Source organism: Heteronotia binoei, chromosome 19 (assembly GCF_032191835.1).
Source record: "Heteronotia binoei isolate CCM8104 ecotype False Entrance Well chromosome 19, APGP_CSIRO_Hbin_v1, whole genome shotgun sequence".
NCBI classification, from domain to species: domain Eukaryota; kingdom Metazoa; phylum Chordata; class Lepidosauria; order Squamata; family Gekkonidae; genus Heteronotia; species Heteronotia binoei.
In genome coordinates this window covers 18,537,697-18,557,895 of record NC_083241.1, presented here as the reverse complement: position 1 = coordinate 18,557,895, position 20,199 = coordinate 18,537,697, and the positions used below count along the sequence as shown (strand labels likewise).

The window sequence follows — 20,199 nt, the reverse complement described above, 5'->3', positions numbered from 1 at the left end:
TCTTCCTTCTAATGAATGGCTAAGGCTCCTCCCCCTCCTCGTGCCCCAGGGAAGGAAAGAAAGAGCAGGAGTTTCCTTTACCAGTCCCCACCATCAGGAGAGCTACAAAGAGTGCTTTTAAGACTAGCAACGTTTTAGTGAAGGTATGAGCTTTTTGCCTTGCTACAGAGAGTGAGTTTTGTTGGGCTTGTTATGGGTGTAACTGGGTTCCCCTCCTCTTTTTCACTGTACTCATGCCCTCCAGTCTTTCTCAATAGGAAAGCATGTGAACTATTTAGAAGAGAAATATCATCAGCATTAGGCTGAGTGTGTGTTCCACCCCAGGTTTACACAGCAAATTTTCCTTAATATTTTTTTCACATTTTCCTTTGATTGGGGGTCTTGAATTTAGTCTTCCCAGATAGTAGGCTGACACTGACCACTGTACATGGCTGTCTGTTCTTGTAGTTGTTTTTTGGGGGGAAAGGTGTATTTTGTTTTAGTTGTAGTCATTTTTCTGGGGGAAATTATAGTTTTGTAGACAGATACATAGCCCTCAGTCTGTGCCATGGAGCCTTCACATGTTCTTGACTAGTACGTGAAGCAACTTCTGTACAAAAGCTCACAATGCCCAGCTGCTGCATGTTCCTCTGGGTCTTAGGCTCAAAGCATTGACCATGAGATGTCTGTAATGAATGTCAATGAATCAAAAGTAGGTTTGCAACTTACAGATGTGCACACCTGAACAGCGCATATTCAAGACTGTGACATTTATCACAAACTGTAAAACAAAATATTGCAAGTGGGCAAATATTTTAAGCATGTTTTATTTTAAACAAAAAAAGAATATTTAATTGTGTGTCTCTGCCATTTATAAATTTTGTATGTCGACTACCTGTCATTACATTTTATGATACATATGGCCCGGCCCGAAAAGGTCTCATTTATGTCAAATCCAGCCCTCATAACAAATGAATTCGACACCCCTGGGCTACAGTATCAGCTAGCTCATTTGAAATCTGGCTGGGGGGGAAGGGGAGGAGGGGGCCCATCAGGGCTGTTTCATAAAAGATGATGAGGAATGGGATCATGAAACCCAATTCAATACTCTGAGTAAGCCTTGGCTAAATACACCTAGGGCCTTGCCAAACACAGACCTTTTGGTTTTAGAGAGTCAGGAACAACTTTGTCCCCATTACTGTTTGAGGTTATAAAGCACATGCCATAGCTGTGCTTCTATTATATAGCCAAAAGTATCACTGATATAGATACCAGAAGCAAATGGAAACTCTGGTGAGTTTTAAGGCAAAGAGAGGTTGCCCTGCCCAGATGTGGATAATGTGTGGGAGGCCCCCTCAATGGAATAACTTGTGTATGTGGCTGGCTGGAGGAGCAAGTGGTTGTTTGATATTTGCTATACTACTCTGTGTGGGAGACTGTATAAGAGAGACTGCAGATTCCAGATGAGTCTGGTCAGCTTTTAACTGAAGTAAAATGTTGAGAAGCCTGGTGAAGAGAGATGACAGAGTTTAACTCTGGTGAAAATTTATTCAAGTGGTTAACAAGCTGGCTTCCTAGTTTAGCTGGTTGCATGAAGGGTTTATAATTTTTATTTTTATAATCGTAATGTGCGTCGTCTTTTGTGGATGTACTCCATGTTTGCCTGGGTGCATGCAGATTCTGAGGACAGGTTGCATAACTTCAAACCCCCCCCCCCCCACGCATCGGTATCCAGTATATGAAATGATGAGGTCAACTCAGGAAAGATATGTAAGGGATCAGGCAATACCGTGATAAATAAGGTAAGCCTGAAAGGGGGGACTGAAGCTTCAGTAGCTCTGCTTCAGTATGTCACAGTACACAAAAGTGGTTGTGGCTCTGCTTGGCATGCAGAGAATCTCAGGATTTTTCCATGGCACCTCCAGTTAAAAAGACCCGTCTATGGCTTATAAGAAAGATTTCAGCTTGAGACCCTGGAGAGCCACTGACCCCCTGAGTAAACCTTGGGGTGGGGGGAGGGAAGTTTGCAATATCCTAGGCTCAGAGCATTGACCATGAAAGCAGGCTGGGGAAAGGGTTTGCTCCCCTTTCAAACACAGGGACATGAGCTCACTGATACACTGCTGGCTCTGTGTTCTTTATAAAGTATCTCTGGTTCCTGGCATTACATTTTATGGCACACATGACCTGGCCCAACAAAGTCCTATTTATGTCAGATTTGGTCCTCATAAAAATTGAGTTTAACACCCCTGGCATAGGGCATGGTCATCCCAAGCTGGGCATTTTAGACCCACAATGAGGGGTTTCTATGACATAACAGCAAGATTACCCTTCACCAAGTCCTTTCCCAGTGGCTCCAAAGCTTTCTTTTTCTTTTTAAATTTACAGATCGAGAATCTGCCGAAGACATCCTATCAACTCGATGGCAAAGAAGAGACTGAGGGAAGGAGGGCTCTTCCTGCTGACATGTGCCTTTTGAGCAGGAATAGAGCTTCGGTGGCCCCCTGCAGGGTCCCCTCTGAGTGCCTTTTGGAATACTAAACCTCTGGTGGCCAGCAGTAACCAATGTGGGAAAGCACAGAAGACTGAAGACGAATGTGAACTAATTCCCTAAATAACCAAACACACACACAACCCAACAAAGGGCACACTTATAAAAGGTAGGAGGAAGGAAACTGGGATATTTTAGGGAAAGGACATACAATCTGGAGGTCTGGAGAGGTCGAGGGGCAAACACAGCTGAGATGCAAGGAGCAGAGCAAGGAGTTGGCTAAGCAAGGAGAAAAAGTCTGCAAAGTGCAGCAGGGATTCTCAACAGGAAACCAGACTTCTTACCTGCAGAGATCTGGGCCAGGAATCTGTGGAACAATTTGTTATAGCATAAGTCTTTCTTTTATGATCCCCAGGATAGGTGGGATTTGAGCCATCTTGACTTTGGATTAGGGTCAAGATAAAATAATTAAATCTCACTAGCTGGTTTAAAGATCCAGGTGGGCAGCTGAGTTGGTCTGAAGCAATAGAACAAAGCAGGAGTCCAGAAGCACCTTTAAGACCAACAAAGTTTTATTCAGAATGGAAGCTTCCATGTGCTAGAAGCACACGTCATCAGACAATAGGATGGAATGGAAAGCAGTCCTTAATATAGAGAAAGTGGGCAGTGAATTAGTATGCAAAAATGCTGGTTTAAAGTTAACTGCTGTCAAACTTTGGTTGGGAAAAAGTGCATGAAAATATCTTAATTAGGCTATTGTGAGCCAAGTTTGCATAGGCACAAAGAGCCTGGATGAGAAACATGATTAACATACTTCAATTAGAACAAAGTCTGAGCCCAGTGGCACCTTTAAGAACAACAAAGTTTTTTTCAAAGTATAAGCTTTCGTGTGCACTCACACTTCAGATACAATTAAATGGAAGTTATGACTCCATACATATAGGCAGAGGGTGAGTAGTAAATGCCTTTATGAGACTCCCCAAATTTCAAGTCCCCTTAACACTTAGACTATAAAAGGTTGTGCTTATTAAAATAACTAAGTTCAAAATGAGATGAGGATCCCACTAACAAAGGAGGTCTCGGCTGGAGGAGGTGGCTGGATCCTCACACTCCATGAGACCTGGACTGATAACTTCCATTTCATTATATCTGAAGAAATGTGTGTGCACATAAAAGCTTATACCTTGAATAAAACTTTGTTGACCTCAAAGGTGCCACTGGACTCACTTTGCTCTGCTGCTTCAGATCAACATGGCTACCCACCTGAATTAGTTTAATTAGGTTGAAGTGAACCAGATCTGGATTGACACAAAAGTCTGGGTGAGTCAAGATGGCTCCTGAAACAGAATGGAACACAAGTTAAAGACTTAAGTGTCTTTCTTGAATAAGCAAAAAGAAAAGAAAAAGAGGAACTGGGTGTTGGTCAATGTAATAGCAACTTCCTTGGTCTGGGCAGACTCCTCTGGCGTATGCCAGAATATTCCAGTGTTGAAAAGTATTTTGTTATTGAGAACTATGAACTGGGGAGACTGCACTTAATCAGTTTATGATGCTAAAACACCCTTCCTTTCCTCTCCCTGGGAATTCCTAGTGCCATGGAGGGTTAATGCCTCACCGAACCAGAGAACCTTTGAGTGATAGGCTACTAACTGGATAGCATCAGTTGAGAAGAAAGAGCTGGGAATTGACTGCTAGAGAACTCAGTTTAGCACTGATTGAGGACTGAGAAGGCTGGCAAGGAGAAGTGGGAGGATTGCTGAAGACCCCCACTTGGGCCAGCAAAAGAAAAAGATCTTCTAGTTCTGAAAAGTAATTCCTTGCCCAGTTGAAAAGGGAGATAGCTCAAAGAGGAGGAATTTGAGTACTTGGTAGTGTATGAATTGGGTATCCAATTAAATTTGAAGCCCCAAGGAGAACCTGTCAGCAAAGAACTGTCTCCCTCAAATGTCAGGGGCCTTCTGGTGGAGTCCTTGTCTGATGGGGCTGGCAGTGGGTGGGGGAGAGCAGAATCAGTTGAAAAACTGAGAATGAGTTGAAAAGAATTTATACTGGAGTGTCTAGCAAACACTGAAACCAAAGCCTCTCATCTTAACGATTCTAAGACTTTGTGATTGGCTGATTCTGCTCTCCCCCACCCACTACCAGCCCCGTCAGACAAGAACCCCACCAGAAGGCCACTGACCTTTGAGGGAGACAGTTCTCAGTTGACAGGTTCTCCTGGGGGCTTACCGATCACTACTGCCTCTCCTCAGGGCCTGTTGTAGGAAGTCCGGGACAGTCTGTCACCCCCGACACACACAAACAATGCCGCCATGAAGCAAACAGTAACATGTGAGAAACATGTTGAGGAGATGAAACAGTTGCAGTTCCTTCTCTTCAACTGACACAAGAGAGCCTGTTTGGTGTAGTGATTAAGTACACAGAGTCTTATCTGGGAGAACCAGGTTTGATTCCCCACTACTTCACTTGCAGCTGCTGGAATGGCCTTGGGTCAGTCATAGCTCTTGTAGGAGTTGCATTGAAAGGGCAGCTGCTGTAAGAGCTCTCTCACAAAAGGAAAAAACTGTATAAAAGTAACAACTGTTGATACAAGTCTTGGCTTGCTACTCTATATTTTAAAGCAAACAATTTATTATCAATATTATTGACAAAAAACTACACACTAGATGCCAGATTTTAATAGCACTGTCAAAATTACAATAGGGGGTTGATGTTACAGCAACTTAGCACAGAGACATTTTGAATGTGATGAAGGGTAACTCCTAATGGAAGACTGTTGATCTCTGAGGCTCCAACTGCAACTGTCTATACAACAATCGTAATAGCTGGAGAGTGTCTAAATATAAATTTGATGGAAATATTGGGTATTCCATTATTGAATTCAAGGCTTTACCTCAGGGGTGGGGAACCTTTCTTCTGCCAAGGACCATTTGGATATTTATAACATCATTCACGGGCCATACAAAATTATCAACTTAAAAAACAGTGCTCTGCTGAGGGAGAACGATTCAGGCCAACAAAATTAATGCAAACAATTGTTTTTCCATTTGGTCATGTGGGGAGGGCCTAACTTGGTGCACGCTCACACACACAAACAGCCCACCGCCCTAGGCAAATGCCTAGGTCCAAAGCTTTTTTTGTAGAAAGGAAAATAAAGAAATGAGGGGAAGAAAGGGAAACAAACAGAAATAAAGAAATCGGGGGAATAAAGAAGAATAAAGAGAAAGAAAGGGTGAAGAAATGGAAATAAAGGGGGGAAGAAATGGAAAAAGGGGAAGAAAGAAATGGGGGAAGAAAGGGAAATAAAGGGGAGAAGGAAGGGGAATAAATGGAAAGGGAAATAAAAAAATGAGGGGGAAACTTACCTGAACTGTGACAGTGACTTTTCCAGGCACTGCAGCAATCTTGGCTGGCTAGGCGGGTCCCAGGGAGGCCACCGCACAGCATTGCTGGGCCCCACGATCCCCAGGTAGCAGCCACTGCTAAGTCCGCATTTTTTCATCTTAGGCGGGCGAGGCAGTTGGCTCCTTTCCTGGAGCAGGACGATCTGGCAACAGTGATCCATGCAACGGTCACCTCAAGGTTGGATTACTGTAATGCCCTCTACATGGGGCTGCCCCGGTGCCGAACCCGGAAGTTGCAGCTAGTGCAGAACGCCGCCACTCGGCTGTTATTAGGGCTCCCTAGACGGGAGGACATTCAGCCGGGCCTCCGGGGACTGCACTGGCTGCCAATAATATACCGAGTCCGGTACAAGGTGCTGGTTATTACCTAGGCCCTATATGGCCTAGGACCTGCCTACCTTAGGGACCGTCTTTTCCCATATGCCCCCCAGAGTGTGCTGTGATCTGGCTCTCGAAATCTGCTTGTAATCCCCGGGCCAAAGGAGGCCTGGTTGAAGTCAACTAGGGACAGGGCCTTCTCAATCACAGCCCCTTGCTGGTGGAACCAGTTACTGGAAGAGGCCAGGGCCCTGAGGGACATTGGACAGTTCTGCAGGGCCTATAAGAAAGTCCTCTTCCGGTTGGCTTATAACTGACCGGCATTGAAATACTCTGAAGGAAGTCTATAAGATAGCACACTGACATTGATTGATGTATCGATATATTAGTTGTTTTAATTATGTAAATTATTATTGTATTTTAATTCTGAATTTTATTGTTAGAACTTTTATGCTGTGAGCCGCCCTGAGCCCGCTTCGGTGGGGTAGGGTGGGATATAAATAAAATAAAAATAAATAAAATAAAATAAAATAAATTGCCAGCCAGCCGGCCCCCAGGGAGGCCACCACATGGCTCGTCTTGGCCCAGCAATCCCCGAGGGCTAGACCAAGTGATCTCGAGGGCCATAAACAGCCCTCGGGCTGGATGTTCCCCACCCTGCTTTACCTAGTATTCTGCAGCCTGAAGAAGGCGAATTAAATGGATAGTTACTGCTGCTGTAACATCAACCCTCTATTGTAATTTTGCCAGTGTTGTTAAAATCTGGCATGTAGCATGTAGTTTTTTTTTGTCAATAATATGTTCCCCAGAGAGTACTGAGATCGGGAACTCAAAATCTCCTAGATATCCCCGGGCCAAAGGAAGCCCGCTTAAAACCGACAAGGGACCGGGCCTTCTCTATTATGGCCCCCTCCTGGTGGAACCAGCTGCCGGAAGAGGTGAGGGCCCTGCGGGACCTCGCCCAGTTCCGCAGGGCCTGTAAGACAACCCTCTTCCGGCTGGCCTATGACTAGCTGGTACAAGAAACTGAGCGTAGTTATACTGGATGTTGCTGCCCCCAATGTTTTAAATGTTTTAATTGTTTAAATGGTTCTATGTTTTAAATGGTTTAATGTTTAATTTAAATGCTCTATGTTTAACGTCTATTTATGTTCGATTTCTGTGATTGTAAGCCGCCCTGAGCCACTTGTTGGGAAGGGCGGGATAGAAGTCATAAAACAAACAAACAAACAAATAAATAAATAAATTTTGTTTCAAAATATAAGAGTAGCAAGCCAAGACTTGTATCAACGGTTGTTACTTTATACAGTTTTTTTCCTTTTGTTACAATCTCCAGGTGAGACCTATGGAAGCTGACTGGGTGATTTCAGACCAGACACAGACTTTCAGCCTAATCTGCCTCATGGGGTTGTTGTTATAATAATTCACTGCCACAGGAGGTGGTGGCGGCTACAAGCATAGCCAGCTTTAAGAGGGGACTGGATAAAAATATGGAGCAGAGGTCCATCAGTGGCTATTAGCCACAGTATATATACATATATATATGTGTGTGTGTGTGTGTACACACACACACACATATATTGGCCACTGTGTGATACAGAGTGTTGGACTGGATGGGCCATTGGCCTGATCCAACATGGCCACTCTTATGTTCAGATCAAAGGTGGGAGAGGAGAATGATGAAAAGCTGCTTTGGTCCCCCACACACATACTGTGAAGAAAGACTGTCCTTTCCCTATGCAGGGAGGGGGAAGACAATGGAAACCTGAAATCAGAGGGGCAGATAAATGGAAAGAGAGAGGGTTGCCAATTCCATGTTAGGAAATTCCTGGAGATTTAAGGGGTGGAGCCTGGAAGCGGTGGGGTTTGAGGAGGGATAGGATCTCAGACAGGTACAATGCCATTTCCTACTGGGGAACCACTGGAGTTCACTCAGATTCACAACTGCTCTCTAGATGGCAGTTTCTTGTCTGTTTATGTTTCCATTCTCTGGATTAACATACCCACAGATGGGGCCACACTGATAATTAGATATGACATCTGTTTTACAATGCAATCCTAAAACAGTTTACACCCTCAATGACTTCAAGAGACTAAAATGATGCAGCTCAGCTTAGGACTATCATTCACTGGAGTGTTCCTGTGGAAATTTACTCATACAAACCTCTACAGTTGCAACCATTGCCAAAGAACAGGGCCTTCTCTGTTGCAGCACCCTGGAATGCCCTCCTGAGAATCCCCCCCCCCCCCCGCAGGCCAAATCTATACCAAGTTAATACCTTGTTTGTCTGCTGGGTTTAGTTGTGCTGTGCTTTATCCATGGTGCTTTTACTCACTGGATTGGCATATACTTTTAAACTTCCTATAATTACCTTTTCAGTTGTCATGCAGACCACTTTCTTATACCATTGCTTTCATTTCACTATGGGTTTCATTTTTAGATTGATATTTGTTTTGATTTAATTTAGGATATTTGTATGCCACCTCATAACAGTCCTGATTGAAGCAGGTGACATTTAAAACAATGTCATCATTCCATTGGTATAAGCAGCACAAAAAACAGAAGCAGACCAAACCAATAATATAGTACCCCTAATTAAAACCTAGTCAAAAGCCTGGCACTTGAAATTAAAGCAGGCACCAAACAAGCTTCAAGGAGGGTTTTCCAAAGGTGAGATGCCATCAAATAAAAAGTCCTGTCTCCAGCACTTGACTCACCTGTATAGGTGAGGACATGGAGAGCTGGATTTTGAAGACAGATCTTAATTGGTGGTCTGAGGAGTATGGGATGAAAGGTCCTTCACATACCCTGGTTCCAGGCCATTTAGGGCCTTGGAGGTTCTCCATTAACCAATAGCATCTTATTCTTGTCTGTATTGCATTGTGCCTGAAAACAGATGGCTAACCAGTGTAGATCTTTCAGGACAGAAGTTATATAATCCCTGTAACCGAATCTTGCCAATTGCCTGGCTTCCATATTTTGGATCAACTGAAATTTCCAAACCATTTTCAAACGGCAGCCCCTTCTAAAGAGTGTTATAGCAGTCTAACTTGAATGTGATCAGAGCATGTATAACTGTGGACTTTGCACTTTGAGGAACAGCCAGGTTGCACTTTGAGGAACAGCCATGGCTGGTTAACTACCTGCAATGGGGGAGACCCTGAGCCTCTAGTTGGAGGATCCAGTAAAAACCCCAAACTATGAGCCTGCATCCCCTTCCGGGACAGACGGGACTGAGTTTATTAGCGCTCATCCATCTTGTTATCTTCTCCAAGCACCTGTTCAGAACTTCCAGAGACTCATCTAACTGAGCTGGGTTTCAAGTGCATATTGGTGACACCTCACTCCAAATCCCCAGATGCCCTTTCCAAGTCAAGCCGAGAGAGAGAGAGAGAGAGAGAGAATGGGGGACAACTGAGAGATTCCCATTGCATAAATGTAGCAGTCCCTCAGCACCACCTTCTGGAACCAGTTGGTGAAGTAAGGGAGGAAACAGCCTTTCCATAAGGATATTATGTTATGAAAAACCAATGAGAGGTCCAGGAGTATCAACAGATGCCCTCCCATGCCACTTTCTGGCAAAAGTCAGGGCAATCAAGATCAAAGTCAGGCCTGAATCCAGATTAAATGGCCCACATAATCTGAAACCGCCTGCAGTTGAATAGTCACCACCAACTTGAGCACCTTGTCTAAAAATGCAGTATTAATCACCATGTGGTAGTTTCTTGAGTCATTTGGATACAGAGCCTCTCTGCATTTATTAGCTCCTACCCTCCCAAGACTGGATGTGGTGGGCGACACACTTTGAAGCACCTTGGTCCTCTTCATCAGGTTTCACCAACTACAAGTCATTGATACAAATAGGACCAGATCAGGCTCCAATAACATCCTGAGTCAGAACAACTAAGTTTTGGCAGATGAAAGCAATTTTATCTGCAAAATGCATTGCAAAGAAAACACAGTGGAATCGTATGTTTTCTGAGTCAACATCATCTGGAGCCCTTCACAACTGGAAAATCATTGTACAAACACACTGGTGGCAGAAAGGTGAGTTTGGTGGCAGAAAAGTGAGGTCACTTCACTGCAATCACCACCACTTGTGCTCTAACCATCTGCTCAACCGTTTCATCAGCCAAAGCTCCACAGTAAACCAAGGGATATTCCAGACTCCAAGGAAGAAGAGAGGGTGCTCAGGGGCAGTCATGTCCACAGCCAACCTTGCCAACTGGAAAATCCCCAAGTGACATCAGGAACCTCTCTGGATCTATCAGTCTCCTGAGATGGGCCATTCTCATTGGCCCCTCACCCTTGCAGAGGTAACCACTCCTGTTGTGATTAAATTGTTCATTGGAAACTAGCTCAGGAGACTTTTTAAGAGCATAGCACATGAACATTTCAAATGAATTAATGCATAGATTTTTTTTTTTTTTTAGCCTTGCAGGATACTGATTAGACTTGGACTGGAGAGATCTAGGTTCCAATCTCTACTCAGCCATAAAGTTTGGGAGCAGTACAGTCTTTGTCAAAGCTGCTCTAGTCTAAGTTAATGGCTTTATTCAGCTCAGAGCAGAGTAACTGTACCACTGAAGGTGACCTTGCGTCAGATGCCACCTACACATTGCAAAGTCCTTGTGATCTTTGTAAATGAACAATACAAAGACTTTGAATCACACATTTAATGGGAGTTCTGTGCCTCCCTGATGCACATTGGCTCTTTTCTGTTTGCAACTACAGCACACAGGATAAGAGGCAATAGCCGCTCCTCCAGCATTATTTTCAAGTCCTCAAATTGCCCCAAAAAGCCATTACTTAACATGGCTACATGTATGCTTCACAATGGAGCCAATGGCAGCTGTGTAGGGCAATCTGTCAATACAAAAGACAGCAAGGGGGAAAAGCTACACTGCAGATGGGGTCACAAACAGGAGAGAGCCAGTCTGCATCTGGGAGGCACAAGACTCCCATTGCTTATGTGATGCAAAGTCCTGGTATTGTTCTATTCCCCAACAAACAAAAGGACTTTGTAAGGTGTAGATGAATCCACAATTTCTCTCTTACCCCACTTAACCTCCCTCACCTCGAGACTGGATTACTGTAATGCCTTCTACATGGGGCTGCCTTTGTGCCGAACCCAGAAGCTGCAGCTGGTGCAGAACGCGGCTGCTAGGCTGTTATTGGGGCTCCCAAAGTGGGAGCACATACAGCCAGGGCTGCGCAGACTGCTCTGGCTACCAGTTCAACCGTTTCATCAGCCAAAGCTCCACAGTAACAAAGTGCTGGTCATTACCTTTAAAAGTTACAAAGTGCTGGTCATTACCTTTAAAGCCCTATATGGCCGAGGACCTGCCTACCTGAGGGACCGTCTTTCCCCATATGAACCCCAGAGAGCACTGAGGTCAGCAGGGAACAACCTGCTGACTATCCCCAGGCAGAAGGAGGTAAAACTACAGAGTACCTGCATGCGGGCCTTCTCTGTGGTGGCTCCACACCTATGGAACCAGCTCCCGGAAGAAATGCGGGCCTTGCGGGATTTTGAACAATTCTGCAGGACCTGCAAGACCATCCTCTTCAGGATGGCCTTCACCGATTAGAAAGAGACTGCTAAGTAAATTTACCATCTGCTGAAATAGCACCAGGATGTTAATTTTATTTATTTTAGATCTTATTTTATTTATTTTAGAATCTTAATTAAATTGTTAAATTAGTTATTGTTTTAAACATTATTGTATAAGTTAATGTATTGACTTGATGTTGTCAGCCGCCCTGAGCCTGCTTCGGCGGGGAGGGCGGGATACAAATAAAATGATGATGTTGATGATGGTTAAGAATGAGGGAAGTTGCCCTGCACTCCAAAGAGTAAAGGCTGAGAGGTCTTCTGTATGAACCGTATATGTTCACAAGATGCATCAATTAATAGGCTTAGGGATATCATGTTAGTTTGCATCAGGGGTGGCCAACGGCAGCTCTCCAAATATTTTTTGCCTACAACTCCCATCAGCTGGCTGGGGCTGATGGGAGTTGTAGGCAAAAAACATCTGGAGAGCTACCGTTGGCCACTCCTGGTTGACATAATCTATAAACTGCTAATATGAACTTTGTAACAGGAGCCACAGTTATAACCAAATTATAAATAAATCATTGAAAAAGAGCTACCTCTTTGGATTTTCGGTGCCAGTCCTTGTTTTCACTCCCACCTTGGTCTTTCATCTCTTCCTCTGTGATCCCAGCTTGGTTAGTATAAGTGATAGCCCGCCAGTCTCTAGGAGAGTTAGAAATACTTGCTATCTTGGATTCGGTAGCACTGTTTTCCTCTGTAAGTGATCTAGAGGACCTCCTAATAAAGTTTTTTTTTAAGGCTTTGACGCGAAGGCTTTCGCTATTACTGCCGCTAGCATCTGAGCAGCACCAATCTGGATTGTTGTCCAATTTACCCCCACGTGAGGAATTATGACATGAAAAAATCCTTGGGGAGGTACTTTTCTCTGACTGGACTTCACTCGTCAGAGAACTAAGATCAAGCTGAACACTGACTTTCTCTGGCTGTTGGATCTTTTGATCCAGCTTATTCAGCTTCCCCAAAACTTGTGAAATTTCATCCCTGACGCTTGAGAGAGATTCCAGTTTCTTTTCTATTTCCCCAATCCTCAGCACTAGCTTGCAGACACTGGTTTTAAGTTCATCATCTGCGGTACTGCCAATCGGCAACTGAGACACCTTGTTCAACTTGTTACTGGAATTCTCACTGGAAATTTTTGCTAAGTGGTGTTCAGGGGAGCTTTCACAGTCAGATTTGTGTATCTGTGAGAGTGAGCCAGTGCTGTTGTAGCAAGAGGAATGCATCACTCCAGAAGACCCGCAGACACTCATGTCATCCAGAAACCTGAAGATGTCGCTGATGTCATCACTCACAATTTCAGAGTCATCATCTGATTGCTTGAGAGAATGTCTCTTGCCATATTTATTCTGATTTGAGTTACATCTTTTGTGCTCCAACCCATGTTGGTCTGTCTGTGTTCCAACACTGCTGGTTTTGTCACTGCTGAGAAGCTGGACAGAAGTGCAGTTAATGCTTTTGTCTTTAAATTTTTTGACAGGTTCATGTTGCTCCATCTCTAAAATGGAGGGGATGTCTTTGGATTTATGTCCATTTGGTTTCACAGCATAGTTGGATGGCAAAATTGGCTGTTGATCCTTTGGGCTGAGATAAGGTTGGTGTCTCTCAGTAGTTGCAAAACTAGAAGGCTTGCTGTTTGAACCTTGGTATCGGGGTTTCTCTTCTGATGGTTTCCTGTTCAAAAAGGATCTTTCAAAATCAGGTACTTCTTCGGTATTCAGACTCCAGCTCTTTGCTGGCCATGGGGTTTGTTTGTTTGGTTTTCCTAACCACCTTTTAGTATCTTGTGATCCAAGGATCGTTGTTGGGCCAAAATAAGTAGATGCTTGGAGGTCGTCTAAACTTTCATGTTTGACTCGTCTTTTGTCTGGTATAGGGGAATAAACTGGGTTCAAATATTGGCTACTATATGGCATTTCAAAACTATGATTGAAGAATGCCTGCTTGGAAGTCTCCTTCCTGCTTAGAGGTTCTAGAAGTTCATCTTCTGTTTTGCTTGTGGGTGATACCACATTTGGAGAAATAGTTAAGAGGTTGTGGAAGTCTTCCTTGAATATGTTTCTTTTCTGCATGCATGACTGCATCACAAAGGGTTCATCATTTGAAATGAATGTTTCCTTGAAACTTGCACTGGTAGGCAATGAGTCCTGGTCTGAGATAGACTCTGTCTCAATTTTCATGGGGAAATATGTGCTCTGCATTTCACAGGGGGTAGAGCTGGTGATATTATATGATGCTAGGGCTTGCAATCTATCCAGGGATGCTGCTCGGCCTTTCATTTCCTTATTGACCTCAAGCAAAAAATTAGGTTCTGATGTGGGTATAAACTGTGGGCAGTCTTTGCAATCCCCTTTCCTACATTTGGAAGACCTCCTGCCTGAGTATTCTCTGCTAAATTCTCTGTCTCTCAATTCACAGTTAGGCACACAGTCCACAACATTACAGACTTCTGAGTCAGATCGGCAGGTTTCTACTGATTCATTCTTCCTCACCTTCTCTTGGGTCACAGGCAGTTTTTCCTTGGCCACACCCCCGTTCATCTGGATGAGGTTGAATATTGTCACAATGTCTGCTGCAATCATGATCTTTTTTGATTGCTGGTTGTTTACTGTGCATCTCATTTTGTCTTTGAACAAAGTGGCTGGGAAATTAGGATCCAGGCAGGCAGTGTAGAACAGCACGCTCCTTAGTTTGGCCAGCTGGGACAAATCAAACCTTGCACACAATGATTTGCAGAGATCCTGATAGGAAACTGTGTTTTGTTTGGTATCAAGTTCCTCTAAGATATTTACCAGGAACAGTGAAGAGTCTTGATTGATCTCCATGGCTGATGAACATTAATTTTTGTAGTTCATCCAGAATGTCTTGCTCAAGATCTAATTCATCACAGAACAGAAAACACAGAAGTTTACTTATCATAAGCTTCCTAAAATATGTGAACTGAAATACAGATTGTTATTTTTCTTAAATACATCAACATAAAATCAGTGGAGAGGGGCAAGGTGGAGTCCATGTTTTGTACTCAGAAGGCCCTGCTTCACTTCCTGCAACTCCTGATAAGAAAGGTCTAGCATTGGGAAAGGACTGAGATCTTGGACAGCTACTGCCAATCAGAGCAAACGATATTGGGCAAGATAAACTTACATTGTTAGCTATACTGACTTAGTATAAGGCACCAAGTTCTATGCCAATCCTAATGTTTTATCTCATTGTCACAATAAAACACTACCAAGAAACACAAGCTGGAGCATTACCAAGAGCCTCTGCCTGCCCCACTAGTCCAACCACTGGGTTAACAAGAGATGTTAGGTTCTGCTCAGCTCAGAAAGCAATGTGACTTAGGGTTGCCAAATCCGATTCAAGAAATATCTGGGGACTTTGGGGGTGGAGCCAGGAACAAGAGTGTGACAAGCATAATTGAACTCCAAGAGAGTTCTGGCCATCACATTTAAAGGGACAGCACACCTTTTTAAATGTCTTCTTCCATAGGAAATAATGGATAAGGGCACCTTCTTTTGGGGCTCATAGAATTGGACCCCCTGGTCCAATCGTTTTGAAACTTGGGGGGAACTTTGGGGAGAGGCACTAGATACTATATTGAAAATTTGGTGCCTCTACCTCAAAAAACAGCTCCCCCAGAGCCCCTGAAACCTCCAGATCAATTCCCCATTATACCCTATGAGAATCGATCTCCACATAGGGAATAATGAAGACGTTTCCCTCTCCTCCCCCCTCCCCCCATTTCTGGCAAATCTGATGCAGGGGATTGGCCTCTCTACTCACGAGTTGCTGCCAGCTTCTTCACAGCAACACAGACACACCATCCCAAATTGAAGCCTTTCAATCAAGCCTCCGGAGGTGCAAAGGCACATGGTCCTTTGCGGGCGGGGCTTCCCCCCCCCGCCAGCCAGCTGACTGGGGGCGGGAAGCAGCCTGGGAAAATGGAAGAACGACTGCTGCGATTGGGGCTGGGTGGGAAGGGAAGGGCAAGGAGAAGCTGCTGCGATCCGGGGTGGGAAGGGAAGGGACGAGGAGAAGCATCGAGGACCGGTGGGAAGGGAAGGGGCGAGGAGAAGCTGCTGGGATCAGGGCTGGGTGAGAAGGGCCACCATTCCCCCTCCCCCCCCCCGCTTTCTGGATTTTTGACGAGCGGGGGGAGGAGGCTCCAAATCAAGGGTCCCCCGCCCAGGCGGGGGATTTGGGAAGCCTAATGTGACTGGAAAATTAGTTGGAGCAGGGAAAAGAGTTTTAGCTGAGGAAATAAAAAAAACAAAAGGAGATTCACGAAAGCAAGAGATAACCCTACCGCAGATAACACCTACCCCAGGCAACCCCCTTACAGGGGTGGAATCTAGTAGGAGCTCCTTTGCATATTAGGCCACACATCCCTGATGTAGTCAATCCTCCAAGAGCTTACAAGGCTCTTTTTTGTAAGCTCTTGGAGGATTGGCTACATCAGGAGTGTGTGGCCTATTATGCAAAGGAGCTCCTGCTAGAATTCCACCCCTACCCCCTTATATTTTCATTTGTAATTTCCTAAATATTATCTATTAATAACCTGGCCTTTTTTGTAGCAGGAACTCATTTGCATATTAGGCCACGCACCCCTGGTATAGCCAAGCCTCCAAGACCTTACAGGGCTCTTAGTACAGGGCCTACTGTAAGCTCCAGGAGGATTGGCTACATCAGGGGTGTGTGGCCTAATATACAAAAGAGCTCCTGCTACAAAAAAAGCTCTGTTAATAACATTTCCTTGTCCTAAATGCCTGAAAATCCTAATTTCATTTACCTATCTTCCACAACAAACTACTGGTTAGGCTACTTTGAAATGCTGTGGAAGTTAAGAGGCAGGACATTTCAAGGCTACATTATCCCAAACTTCCGCATAAATCCTATTGAACTAACCATAGCCCAGTATTACAGAATGGACTAATGATAATAGTAAGACTGTGCATAGCATAATACTGAAAGATTAAAATAAAGTGCATCAACCTACACAGTGTTGGGATATTCTCATGAAATCTGTGCCAACATCACTGTAGAGTATTGGAATCAGCACAGCGCCGCGCAACCCGAGCCGCCCGCGGGTCGCCTTGCGCAGCGCGGGAAAGCCACCCCAATCAGCTCCAAGGGCGGGAAGTTCAACTGGCCAGGATTGGGCTGGCCAGCAAAGGGGATGTTCCGGGATGCTTGTATATATTAGCGGACCCGACCGCGTGTTAACCAGTTCGGTAGTGTGCTAGCTATTAAATACTTATGCCTTCACCACGACTCGTCTCTCAGTACACTACACTGGCGACGAAGGTGGGATCTAGCTAGGCCAGGCCACCCCGCGGGGAACCAGCCCTGGCCGGAGACGAGGAAGGCGAGAGACCGACGACCGAGCAGCCCGCCGCCACCATGGCGAACTCTAGCGTAACGACGGGCCACCTTGCTGAATTCAACCCAGAGCACCCCGAGAGATGGGAGACCTACACCGAACGGGTCGAGTGCTACCTGAGGGCGAACTTGATCACTGATGATGACCGGAAGAGAGACGTCCTGCTGAGCGTCTGTGGGGAAGAGACTTTCGAAATCGCACGAAACCTCTCCGCTCCAGAAAGGCTGACCGAGAGATCCTACGGGGAGATCGTGAGACTCCTCACGGGCCACTTTGCGCCCCAACCCTCCATCGTCGCCCGCCGATTCCTCTTCCACAAGAGGGACCAGAAGTCGGGGGAGACAGCGGCGGTCTACCTGGCGGCACTTCGGCAAATCGCCGGGAACTGCAGTTTTGATAAGAGGGACGAAGCCCTGAGGGACCGTTTCGTCTGGGGCCTCCGAGACGAACGGCTGCAACAGAAGCTCTTCGCAAAAGAAGAGCTCACCCTACAACAAGCCTTCAACGAGGCGACGGCGTTTGAGAGGGCCACCAAGGCGTACGGCCAGCAACGCGGGGAGGCAGTACACCAGGGTGAAGCAGAGCCAGAGGTCCGAGCAGAGGGAGACGCGTTCCAGCTCCGACGACCGCAAAGAACCGACACACGGGCCCCCGCGAGGCCACGAGCAACGGAGAGGCCCACCGCCACCACCGGTTCCAGGTGCGCCAGCTGCGGCGACCCCCACGAGCGAAGGGACTGCCCGTACCGCCACCTGGACTGCCGCAGCTGTGGGAAGACGGGCCACATCGCCCGGGCTTGCCGGGCCAAAAACAGCCGCCGCCAACCGTCAGCGCATCACGACTCCTTGGATGCCTACACGACGGCTTCCACCAGTCTACAGGTACTGAACCTGCCCCTTGCAGCCCCCGACAAGGTCAAAATGTCGGTCCTGATCGAGGGCGCCCCATGCCTCATGGAAGTAGACTCGGGTTCCTCCATCTCGATCATTTCGGAGGAAACCCTCAAGAGACTATGCCCCCGCCGCCGCCTCCATACGAGGCCAGCGGACTTCGTATTAAGGGACTTTCAAAAAAACCCGGTACACATCGTGGGGTGGGCCCGGGTGAATGTGGAACGAGGGAGTTTTAGAGGACCCCTAGACATCCTGGTGGTCAAGCGCCAACTGACCACACTCCTAGGGCTGGCTTGGTTCCAGCCTCTGGGAATCCAGCTAGTGGGGGTAGACCACATGCGGACCAGCAATTTCGACGGGGTCTGCCGGGAGTTCCCAGAGGTCTTCGACGGGTCCCTGGGGAGCTACAAGGGGCCGCCCATCACCCTACCGATCGACCCAACGGTCCGGCCCATAAGGCTCAAGGCGAGACGCGTCCCGTTCGCCCTAAAACCGAAAATAGAGGCGGAACTGGACCGCCTCACGGCCCAAGGCGTCCTAGAGCCAGTCACATACGCCGACTGGGAGACCCCTATAGTGACACCCGTAAAACCCAACGGGGAGGTGAGGATCTGCGCTGATTACAAGTGCACGATCAACAAGGCTCTACAGGACAATCCCTACCCAGTCCCGGTGGTCAGCCATGTCCTCGCAGCGCTAGCCGGGGCGAAGGTTTTTGGGAAGCTGGACTTAGCTCAGGCATACCAGCAACTGCCGGTCGACGCTAAGACAGCAGAGGCACAGACAATCGTGACCCACAGGGGGGCGTTCAGGGTTAAACGGCTGCAGTTCGGGGTGAGCGTGGCTCCGGGGATTTTCCAAAGCATAATGGACTCTCTCCTTAAAGGGATCCCCGGAGTCCAGCCCTTCTTCGACGACGTTTTGATCGCCGCCCCCACCGAAGGAGAGTTCAGCCGCCGCCTGCGAGAGGTCCTCAGACGGTTCCAGGCGGCGGGGCTGAAGGTGAAAAAAGAAAAATGCTTGTTGGGTGTTCCGCGAGTGGAGTTCCTGGGCTTCGCAGTGGACGCAGCGGGAATCCACCCAACCGCGGACAAGACCAAGGCCATTGTCCAGGCCCCTGCCCCCAAATGCAAAGCAGAACTACAGAGTTTTCTCGGATTGTTGAATTTTTACCACTCATTCCTGCCGCACAAAGCCGCGGTGGCGGAACCACTACACCGTTTGCTCGATAAACAAGCCCCATGGGTCTGGGGAAAGCGCCAAGCCGCGGCGTTCCAGGCGGTCAAAGACCTCTTAGTCTCAAACGCGGTTCTTCATCACTACGATGAAAACCTTCCCCTGATCCTGGCTTGCGACGCCTCTCCCTACGGGGTGGGAGCGGTCCTGGGGCACCAACTCCCGGACGGGAGGGAAGTGCCGGTCGCCTATTACTCCAGGACTCTGTCCCCAGCCGAGAGGAACTACGCCCAGATCGATAAAGAGGCCCTGGCGATCGTGGCGGGAGTCCACAAGTTCAACGACTACCTCTACGGTAGGCGCTTCACCATTGCCACGGACCACAAGCCACTCCTCGGCCTCCTAGCCCCCGACCGGCAAACCCCCCAAATCCTTTCACAGAGGGTTTTACGGTGGAACCAGTTCCTGAACTCGTACACCTACACGTTGGTCCACCGCCCAGGGAAAGCAATGGGGCACGCCGATGCCCTCAGCCGCCTGCCGCTGCCCGCCACAGACCCAGATCCCGCCCCGGCCCACGGGGTGATGCTTATAGAGTCCCTCCCCGAGCGCCCACTACACGCCGAAGAGGTGGCTCGAGCTACGGGCAGAGACCGCATCCTAGCGCGGGTCAGGGACTGGGTGGGAAGGGGGTGGCCAGCGGGCAAGGTGGAAGATGCATTCAGGCCATTCACGTCCAGGAAGGACGAGCTATCGACCCACAAGGGGTGCATACTCTGGGGGAGCCGGGTGGTGGTTCCCCCCCCCTTGCGCAGACAGGTGTTGGAAGATCTCCACGAGACCCACCCGGGCATCGTGAGGATGAAAGCCCTGGCCCGGAGTTACGTGTGGTGGCCAGGCATGGACGAGGAAATAGAGGGGTGGGTTAGGAGGTGCCAACCCT

At 47.1% G+C, this 20,199-nt stretch overlaps 1 protein-coding gene across 1 annotated transcript in view; it reads right to left on the bottom strand.

Annotated features, from left to right (window-relative positions):
* The window catches only part of MINAR1 (membrane integral NOTCH2 associated receptor 1), a 31,296-nt gene extending 16,617 nt beyond the window's left edge, over positions 1-14,679 (bottom strand). Inside the window, exon 1 of the mRNA XM_060259888.1 lies at positions 12,347-14,679. Within this exon, the coding sequence (XP_060115871.1) occupies positions 12,347-14,632 (2,286 nt within the window). The 5' untranslated portion in view covers positions 14,633-14,679. The remainder of the gene's footprint in view (positions 1-12,346) is intronic.
* Positions 14,680-20,199: the final 5,520 nt, after the last annotated feature.